This window comes from Excalfactoria chinensis, chromosome 14 (assembly GCF_039878825.1).
Source record: "Excalfactoria chinensis isolate bCotChi1 chromosome 14, bCotChi1.hap2, whole genome shotgun sequence".
NCBI classification, from domain to species: Eukaryota; Metazoa; Chordata; class Aves; order Galliformes; family Phasianidae; genus Excalfactoria; species Excalfactoria chinensis.
In genome coordinates this window covers 378447-389417 of record NC_092838.1, presented here as the reverse complement: position 1 = coordinate 389417, position 10971 = coordinate 378447, and the positions used below count along the sequence as shown (strand labels likewise).

Sequence of the window (10971 nt, the reverse complement as noted above, 5' to 3'; positions counted from 1 at the left end):
CTGTCAGCTGTATCCTGGATTCTAGCTATAATCTTCTGTAATCTTTCATTTTTCAAGCTACAGAATTTCAATTACTGAGGATCATAAAACAGCAAAAGCAAGAGCAACATTTTAGCCTAAAGACGGTGCTTTTGTTCCTATAGTTGATAAAGCAACCTCAAACTTCACTATTTATCCAAGGGAAAACCTGTGCATAATGAAGTGCTTGGAGATGGCAGGAGAAACAAACTGGACCTCACAAGGATAATCAAAACCTTTACCTTGGATTTGGTCACTGAATATAATCTTGAGGTATGTTGATTTCTTTTCCCCTCACTGTATTAACAAAAGCCAGAGGAGAAGGCAACATTTCACATCAACGTCTGAGAAATCTCCCTGCGTTTCTTGGGTTTTAGGCTATCAGATTGATACAGGCATCATGTTATGAAACTGCTTACGTGCCTTGACAAGTTATTACCTAGAACCAAAGGGAGTGTTTGGCTAACATATTTCATATGCTATTTCCCCACTTACTGCAAGCTATCATTAGGGATACTTCCTATAATACTGTAAAAAATGGGAGAAGGAAACCCTACCCACCAGATATAAAGTCCACAAATTAAGAAACCAGGGAAGAGACAAGACCGCTGCCTTTCTCCCTAACAACTGCTGTTACTGTGAACTCTGCTGGCAGTGAACATCTGCAGAGGAATGCATACAGAAAATAAGGAGCTGATCTGCTCCTTAGTGTTGGAGAGTGTTGTTTGACTAGGTCAGCCCTAAACACATCTAGGAACCCCAGCAAAATCCAGCAGGCAGCTCTCAGTCAAATCCAGACCACAGTGTGCATCCCTCTTAGTAAGGTGATGTTTCCTGAGAGGACAGGGAAGGGCTGGCCAAGCAGCGAGCCCACCTGAATCACGCAGACACCACCAACATGCAGAGATGGCACAAACCTCAGGCTTCTGAGACATCTCAGTGGGCTGGAGATTGGAAGGTCAGTCTCCATCCTGTCTCCAACCCTTCAATTCCTATGCACCACCCTGTGGGCCTCCGGGCCAAGAGAAATTAGAGATGCTGGAATAGACATTGCTAGTGTAGGAAGGAGAGACAAGGCATGGAAATGTTTGCACGGGAGGGTACCCCATTAACTCTGATCATGGTGTGGAATGAGAAAGGGCAGCTCTCGGCAAAGGAGGAGATGTAGGCTGCTGATGGCACGCAGAAGTGAGGGATGTGCCCCGGTTGGCTCTAGTTGATGCACCTGGCTGTCCCTAGGTAACACTGCCTATTACTTTCAGCTCATCTTTAGCACTAATTCTTCAGCATGTGTTACACAGGAGGTCAGACTGTCCCTTCTAACTGTAAAATCCATAAATAATAATGAGATTTTTACTGCAATATAGAAAATACTGAGGAGTTCCTGATTCTTCTCACTTTATCTTCTCACTTTATCTTCTCTACAACAATGAAAGCAATCACAGGGTTGTGGAAATGATTGGGAATAGAGCCTTAAGAAGTAAAATCTGCAATATCAGAACTGAATGACACTGATATTCTGAGCCTCTGATTCCCTGCTTTCCTTAAGAGAGATGGAACAGATGTTGAATGTTGTTTTCCAGACATCTGTGAAGATTTTTGATGTCCCCGTTGAAAACCACATCCTGCTGTTCATCCCAACAAACTCAAAGACATTCAACACTACTTACGAAAACTACAAGTCTGCTGCTGCAGAATTTAGAGGGAAGGTTTGTAATACTGAATCCTACTACACAAATACAAATGCTAAAAGATCAGTGGAAAAACACCACTGGTGACTGCAAAAGTACACTGCTGTCACTCTGTCCTTAGGTCTACTAAACCCTTTAAAAAACATTTCAACAACTATTTTTCAGCTCAGACCCTTAACAGAATTATCTGAGAAATCCAAAGAGTAAATGTCACTTCAAAATGATCCTTTAAAACAAAAAGATCACAGAAACCAATGCTAATTCCAGCTGCTCCAACTCAACTTGCCTCTGATTTCACACATACAACTTTCTAGGAATAATCTCTAACCAAAGCTGGTTTTAACAAGCTTCTGGCAATTCCTGCCTGCATCAGAAAATGGCCCAAAGATCCCATGGCATTGCCTGAAGCAAGAACTGGTTCCAAATGCAAAACCTGAGAAGCACTGCAAGGCATCTGTATAGATTTGTCTGCAGTGCACAAGTGTTTGCATACATACATTTACAGATAAGAGCAGCCGTACACAGAAGTATTTCAGTTCCTACTTCCAGCCACTGTGGTGCTACTTCTGCTCTAACTATGCTAAAGACTGAAGAAGTGTAATTTGCCCTGTAATAGAAGAGCACACATGAGTATTTAAAAAGACATACGCAGGACATACGTTCCTGTGAAAATCCATTAAGAAATTGGAGGAGTAACTTGAAAGTGTTACTAAAATAACTGGTAGCAAACCATTGTGAAAAGGCAGAAGGGAAATTTCCATCTGTTTTGGCTGCTTTGCCATTTCTTAGCTTGGATCAGGGAACAAAAACGTTCTGAGAGCTGCTGCCTGTTGGGCTGAGACCAAAAAAGAGTTCTACAAAATTGCTTCCAATTAAGGTTAGGTCCGAACCTGCTGCCAAGCTGCACTTCTCTAAGATGGCTAAACCAAAGCTGGAAGACTCAACCAGATGCTTGGCTCTCTTCATTATCAGATCATGTTTGTGTTGGTGAATACTAATGAAACAAGAAACGGACGCATCTTTGAGTATTTTCGCATCAGGGAAGTTGATGTTCCTGCTGTAAGAATCCTAAATCTGACAAGCCAAGCAAAGTACAAGATGCCGGCAGATGAGGTGACTGTGGAGAACGTAAGACTATTCTGCCAGAGCTACCTGGATGGAAAAGCAAAGGTATGTCCGTGACTAACGAGATGCCCCTCTGCTGCACCAACTAAAACAAATCTGCAAAGTTAATACATCCCTTTTAGTGTTAGAACAGTGTGCTGTTCTGACTGTCAGCTGATTAACTTCCTCTTGACCCAGTGCATTCACTGACAGTTACTGAAAGAGCATTCCTCAGTGGTTAAACAGAGGGGAACTACAAAGCTCTCCAGTACTCCTACTTGAAAAATAGGCAAATGATTTAGGATGCAAATTTTCAGTTGATTCAAGCTGATGTTTTAGTGCTTTAAAGCCTCCTCGTGCTTCCATCTTTCCAGTAATCGTGGAGAAAATTTACTCTCTTAGTTGGGAGAAATGAGATTTCACTAATGAATGCAAAGGAATTTGAAATTATAGAAGTTCAGTAAATAAAAAATAGTCAGTTTCACAGTAGAACAGAATTTAGCATTTGTTGCAAATGAGTCTAGCAGAGAGAATTTTCACAGGAGGAATCACTCCCAGTGGTAAATTCAGTATCTTTTTGTCGTCGTGAAGCATCATCCTGGGCAATGTTCACCTTCTTGTGTGTTCTACCCAATGTTGAGAGCCCTCAATAGGATTAGTGGATATAGAGATAGCAAAAAAAATAGCATTGAGTAAAGGTGGGCATCAGGCAGAGGGTGATCTCACTTGCCTCACAATAACTTGGAGTACAGTTCCTTGATGCTTCCTCCACTCTCATAGCAGTGTTTGCTTCTACTTAGTTACATCTCTCTAGTGAAGAAGTTGCTGAAGACTGGGACACGATGCCTGTCAAAGTGCTCGTCGGGAAGAATTTCAACAGGATTGTCTTCAACAGGACCACGACTGTGTTTGTCATGTTTTGTAAGTGTTGCTGTATTCAGATTGCTTTAACGTGATCCATTGGAAATGAAAATAGAAAGCTCATTCTTACACACCAATCTGGTCTTTGCACATTACAGAAGTCATGCTGAGCACATTTTTGATGTCTGTCCCAAGTACTTAAAACAATTTTGTCCTGTCTATGAGAATGCTGCGCTACCTGTGCTGACTCAGAGCGGCAATGAGAAACTCTCAGTCCCTTCAGTAAGCTTTTGTCAAGGCAATTTCAAGTCTCTGCCTTGAAGGAAGGTGCACTAGGATCTCATGCTGCACAGTGGAATGCTGTAATATTCTGTACAAGTCTGGCTGCCTTCCAAGGACAGAAGGGAGTTAAGTAAGGCTTTCTGGATACAATACTGTAGCAATACGTCCCAAAGAAGAGCTGTAGTTTAGTCAGTCTAACTCCTTCCCCTTTTCTGTCTACAAGGGAAATGGCATTCCCTGCTCAACGTTACTCTGCAGGAAACTGCTGCCCTGTCCTATACCAGCCAGCAGAGATTGCACTGTGCCTTAACTTGTTCAATTGAGCAAACATACAGCATTAATATAAATACAGCTTTCCGCATAACACTAACAAATTCTTAAAGGTAGCACAATCATGTGGTCCTTTTAATTCCATCTAACCTGATCATGGCCACCCTTCTCATGATGGAAATCCTGTGGCTGCGCATGCATTTAAGGGTATTCTCAGCAGTGTGCCTTTTTGTTAACCTGCTCATGCACGCTGCTTGGAGACAAAGCACCACCGTACCTCAGACTCCTCCTTTTCAGTACAACTATAGCATAGTTTATGGATACAGTTAATTTTAATATGTCTGGAGACATTCTAATATGTGTAAAGCATTTTGTGCTTCTGGCAAGTACCTCATCATGGGAACAATATATTACTTGGGTTGCACTGGTTATCTACCATGCTTCTGCAGCAAAGTCATACGGCAAGTGCTGTGTATTACGGTAATAAGGAGCTAAGAAGCAGTGCTGCTGCCAGAAAGACCTTAAAGATAGAGATAACCTTAGGCTGGTTATCACTACACGAAGACTCACAGAGGACAGATGGTTTCAAGTAGAAACCGATCACAAGAGAAATCATAAAACCCCGTTAACTTTCACATGCTTAGCAGGTCCCACTCGGCACACCAGGACGTGCTCTTCCAACAGACTGCATGCTTTTCAATTTGCAGATGCCCCTTGGTCCTACGACTGCAGAAAACTTCTGCCAATCTGGGATGAGCTAGGAGAGAAATATCAAAGCCACGAGGATGTAATCATTGCGAAGATAGACATCACAGCAAATGATGTCCTGTCAGTTGAGATGGACCGCTACCCCTTCTTCAGACTCTTTCCTGCTGGACCCAATATCCAGGTGAGAAGCTTGAGGGGATGGCATAGCTGCATGCTGATGGGGATCTGTGTGTGCACAGATCAGATAGAAGCACACCCACTAAGCAAGGCTTTGCTCTTTATCTACTCAGCACTGAGCTCATTATCAACAAGAATCTGAATTAAAGGGGAAGCTCTTCCACTATCTCTGAAGTGTGAAGTTGTAGCAAGAGCCTTCACTCTATTCACCATCTTGGACCTCATTACTGCCTCATTCTCAGCTGTTTAGCAGCCTCCCATCCGGGTTCTAGCAAGTCTCACCTCAGAGCAAACAGAGCCAGACTCCTCATCTCTACAGCACCTTTCCTCAAACACAGCAAGAGGCGGACAGTCACAGAACAGCTCTGCCAGTTGTTTCTGCAGCAGCTATGACTAGGCTGTAAAATACCGCTATCACTTGTCACATCCTCTATATTTTCACAGCATTCACTTCTCAAGACTCACTCCTGTGCAGTTCTGCCAGTAATTTTATTTCATTCGGTCTCAGTAGGGAAGAAATATTTGTTGTCAAGACTAATGATCTTCAGAATGTGCTACCTAATGCCACGTTACAGAATAATCAGAAGATGCTACAGCTGAAAGAAGGAAAAATATTAGACAAATAGTCCTATTCCTCCATCTACATATACAATCTCATTAAAAAGAAAATATGTCTGAAGCCAAAATAAATTAAATTTTAAGATACCGTTATAATTAAGGCATTACTAAGCTTTTCATTTTTCTTCTTAGTCCCAAACTTAAATTAAATTTGAAGACATTTGCTCATGTCCTCATTTAATCTCTTAGGGAGATACTTTGCTCTCAGATGTGGGTGCACATCTTCTAATGAATTGAACTGCAGTCCTGCACACTCACATTGTGCTTCGTCTTTAAACGGGAGAGCAGAAATCTATGAAATTCTCATAATAAATGCTAGTTTGTAATAAATAAATCAGTATTAACTTTCAGTAGCCATTAAGGGACTGTTTTAGACTTAAACCCAAGTTTGTTTGAGATCTGAAGTTCTTGTACATCATGTTTTTGTGCCAGGCCCCTTGGCTTTGGAGATGTTAGCCCATACTTGATGGGCAATGCAGGTATCCTGCAGCTTCCTATGCTGGCTGACCCATGTCCCAGCCTTCCTCCGGAGTGCACTGTATGGACAGCTGGCCATAGTCCATCATAAATAACCAGAGACATACTCAACCCATTAATAAACCGTCACTATAACAGCTCTCAGCCATTTTCTACCCAACCAGCAGTTATACAGGGAATTCTTCCAAGTAGATTTACACTTTTTTAGAAGATAACCAAGGTCAGCATGCAGTAATACCCCAATACGTGGAGCACGATATACTGTGTAGACACTGCCCCACATTCTCAGTCCCTACTCCTTATTCTGCCTATGAAAATTGCAACAAAAGTCCTGGAGACAAAGAGATACTGGTACGTGCAGAAGGAAGAAGAACAGGACACATCTATAGCCCGGCATCACCACCCAGAACAACCCTGATTTCACACAAGCATCTTCTGTAGCGCTGTTCTGCATAATGCTGGAAACAAACATGAGCCTTCTAACTGCTAATGCAGAAGCAGGTAGAATTCTAAAGATGTAATAACTACCAAAAGACTCCAGAAAGCTCACAGAAATATAAATAAAGGAGTCTGGGCCAACTCCTGATAAGCCAGTGGAAACGTGGCTAACATAACACGACTCATAGCTGTTTTCTAGACTGGGTTATCGTGTTCTTTGGATACCACAGCCCTCTTTTATACCTACTTAAAGGCAAAGCCAGGGGCAGAACACACTGTCAGACTGACCCTTCCATGCACTCTAACCTGATGAGATCACACTCCATACTGCCCTCATACTGACCAGAGCAGCTGCTTGGTCTGCAGGGTATGAACTGTCTGCTTTCCAGTCACTCTTCATTTAAGCTATCTAAGAAGGGGTCAGAATTTTCTGAGGCTACAGACCAGTTACCCTCTTGCTTACAATGGATGCTAAACTTGGTGATTTAATTTTTTTATATAATTTATTTATTTTTAAAACCAGGATCCACTTTGTGTGGAGTTAAGTGGGGCTACATGAGGCCAGACATCTAGACCTGGACAGCATGGGCAAAGCTTTCCAAAGCACCAGCTCTGTGCTCCTATATTGTTTCTTTTCCATTCTCTCTCTATTTAATAACCATTGATTTCAGTGTAAGAATGTGTTGCTGGATGGCTATTGATAAGATAAAAAGAATATTCTGGCATCAAAAGCAAAAATCAACTCTCAGTGAGACAGAAAAGTTTACTCCTCCCCCAAAGAACAACAAAACGTGTAGCTGTATGTCAGGAACAGCTACAGTCAGAGCTGGGGGAACAAGAGAGTGGAACTAATGATTGCGTGGAGGAAAGAGTGACCAGGCATCATCTGAGCTCCATCTGTGAGATGAACAACTCATCCACTGTGTCATCAAGTCCAAATGTGAGAGAAAAAACATGCAATTTTTCAGGCAGATTTTAAGGTTATTTGATTTATTTCTATGAATTAAGTGAGAAAAATAACACTGACATACACTTATGCACTGATTTCTCTAATGAGAAGCTTTGACACATCCTCAGTAACCAGAGCAGAAATCAACTGCATCTCTGGTTTTACAGGTCTTTGGTCTGAGAAATTTCTATTTCAGCCATTAGAGTGGAACTCATCAGAGAATATTAATTGCCTCTGGAGGAATCAAATAACAAATAACAAGAAAGTTAATTTTGCAAAGAAAAGATACCTTCAAGGCTGCAACACCTTTTATTACAAGAGAATACCTATTCTCATGGGGAATATTAAACCCACGTATACATCTATTGAACTCACCAGGGAAAGGAGGTGTTCTGCTCATAGTCCTTTGAACTTATATCAGGCATAAGAGCATCTGATATAAAGCAATACAGCATCGCTGGTCTTTATGAGAAGTCAGTTTAAAATAGAGTACGGTGTCAGACTTACTCAGAATTGTAAATTCCAACATTAAAAGCACTTCTCACTAAACTTACTAAGATCTCTCATGAGCTCCCAAGTGGAGGTGAAGTGTAAGAAAATTCACGTAACTGCTCCACTTCCTCCTTCTCTTATTGAATACTCAAGGTGGGGAATGTGGATTTTAAAAGCCTTTTTGTTCAGACAGCTCAGAACATCACAGATGGACCTGCAGGATACTCTGCTCTCCAAACATCTTGCAAACATTTATCTGCTGCAGTTCTAACCTCACTTTTTAAACTGAGAGCAAAAGTCCAGAGTGTGGGCAATCTAAAACTCCGACATCCTTCAGCTAATTATGCTGCTATTTCCAGCATTTCTTGTAGAGAGTTAAAGACTTTCCTAATCTTCAAATGCTTTCTAGGAGGTGCCCTATGCCGGGGAGCACAACTTGGAGGCATTTTCCGAATTCTTAGAAGAACAAATGAAGGTGAAAGCAGAAACAAGAGAAAAGGTAGGCATCTGACCCAGACACTAACTGATCTGCTGTGAAATCCAAGGCATGTCTGCACCTTCTGTAGGCACACCAGAATCAGCAATAGCATAGCCCACAGGTATGGGCTTCAGCCATCGCTTGGATGGTTCTTCACCAGCTCACCATGACCACGTTAACTGCAATCATACCACCGCCAGGCTGGCACACACCCACTCACATCCTTGTTTTCATCACACAGACAGCTCTTCTCCCACTGCTTATATCACCACTGAGCCCCTATGTTCATACGGTATTGCAAAAGGAAACCTGTGCCTTGACAAGTGTAAGCAAAACATTGTCAAGATTTGAGCTGGAAAAAAGCCTTTGCTAAATTCATTTCAGCTACAGCCAAACTGGTTTAAATATTCATACCTATCTCATCCTGCTGCAGACAGCGTGGTTCCCCTTCATAAAGCAATGGCACAATCAAGAGCAGACAATGTCCCTCATATTGACAATCTAGTTATGACAATCTTCTGAATCCCCAGCTCTCTCACTCACTGTAAGTCAAACCAGATAAGCATTAGCTGTCTCATTCAATGTAAAAATTGATTCACTCCTGACTTCACTGCTGAAATAGGTAGTTACAACTGGAGAGAGATGACTAAATAGTGTTACCAAACAGAGGTCTGCACTGAAGGATCAGATCAGTCACTGTACACCTGTTTTTCAATACCTGGAGCCTATGTTTGGTGATTTCTTCTGTAATTGCCTAGGAAATATTCTTCTATACTCATTATCTTACCAGCCATGGTATCCAAGTTCTCACCAAAGCTTCATGCAAACCCTCATCTATGCTTTGCCATAACCCGGCGCAAGGGCATGCAAACAAAACATGTTTTATCAACAGCAGCACTTCTTCTTACCCATTAACCACCCCTTCTTACCCCATCAACACGCTCTCACTGAAATGATGAAAACAATTTATATGTTACTTTATTTATGAAAGTGTTAATAGAGCAGCTCTCTTAGTGATGATGAGCAGTAAGCAGCTTTGCTCTTGCATTTGCTTTCTTAAAAGGGTTCTTTGAGAGGAATGAAGGAGGTTCTCAGCCAGGAAGAGACCACAATAACTGAGAAAGAAGAACTTTAACAGCACAGAGAGAAAAATCCTGAGGATGGTGGGGAAAGCCGCCTGGAAGGAGCTCGTTGTGACAATGAATCAACTCAACTGAGCACAGAGCTGAACCAAATAAATAAAGAACTCAGCATCAATTGCTCACTGTGTGACCTGCATTCTGAATTCAGTTTTATTCGTAGTTTCACCAGGTTTGCTTGTCAGGGTTCTTAAGATATTGTCAATCTTGCCTCAATAATTCTTCATTATCAAGCAACTGCTCTTACTTAGGAAAGTGTAAGTGCCACGGTAAACCAACCAAGATGCAATAGCATTGTTTTTGATCAAAAAACTGCAACAAGTTTGCAATCAGTTCCTCTCCAATGTACCCCCCCAGACAACCCTGTTGTTTCCAGGGGAGATCAGCTGACCCCTGGAGTAACAGCAGCTGGGGGCTGTGCCTGAAGTGGCATCAGGGGGTGGTCTGTGACCATTTTGCTTGTTGTCAAGCAGCAGAAAACGCAGAAGTTATGGTATAACAATGTAACCCAAAGTATCGGTAAGGTGGAGTGATACAAAGATGGTAACAGATATTCAAAAGGTTACTTATAAGGAAAAACTCACCAATATGGATGCCTTCACTAGGAAATGCTGAGGAAATCTCCACCAGGGAACAATCTCCAAGAGATGCTGCCTTAGAGGTGGTCAGCCCTTAAGTGAGGTCCAGAGGAGGTGGAGTTGAGCTCCACCCCTTCCAGGAGCACAGCTAAATTACTCTTACCTGTGCTCCCACAGCTGACCCGACACTTGCCTCAGCTGATTAATCAGAGGTTCAGGCTGTGATCACCAACATCCCATACAGTATTCAAGCATGTATTCACCTCACCCAGCCTATTCAGTGGGAGATAGCAAATGGCCACCGTGACTGGCAGCATCCTTTGCCAGCTCAGTGCTGCACTTTAGGAGCTGAAGTTGACCTGTCTAAGCTTCTTCATTGCGAGCACAGGAGGGGTTCAAGGTCCTTGCACTGTCCTGGTCTGGTTCCCAAAGTCAGCCCTTCAACCCAGCCAGCCAGCTGGATGGTAAGCTGCAAACACAGAAAAAGCCACATCATTTGTACTCCCTACTTTCCTAAGCTTCATACGTATGTGTCTATACATGCATGTATATACAAATTTTACAAGACTCAAATACTCAACTTACATTTTGCCTCAGATTCTTTAGCAAAATATTTTGTTCCTCACATTTCAAAAGCTACTGAAGTGAGCAATACTAAAGTTGGAAACTGTAGCTTAAGTCATGTTAGCCG

At 42.1% G+C, this 10971-nt stretch overlaps 1 protein-coding gene across 1 annotated transcript; it reads left to right on the top strand.

Annotated features, from left to right (window-relative positions):
• Positions 1 to 2609: 2609 nt before the first annotated feature.
• PDILT (protein disulfide isomerase like, testis expressed) lies at positions 2610 to 9824 on the top strand. The gene is made up of 5 exons (XM_072349635.1): positions 2610 to 2879; positions 3614 to 3734; positions 4934 to 5115; positions 8495 to 8584; positions 9627 to 9824. The coding sequence occupies exons 1-5, from the start codon at positions 2658 to 2660 to the stop codon at positions 9696 to 9698; spliced, it is 687 nt and encodes a 228-aa protein (XP_072205736.1). The 5' UTR covers positions 2610 to 2657; the 3' UTR covers positions 9699 to 9824.
• The last annotated feature ends 1147 nt before the right edge of the window (positions 9825 to 10971 follow it).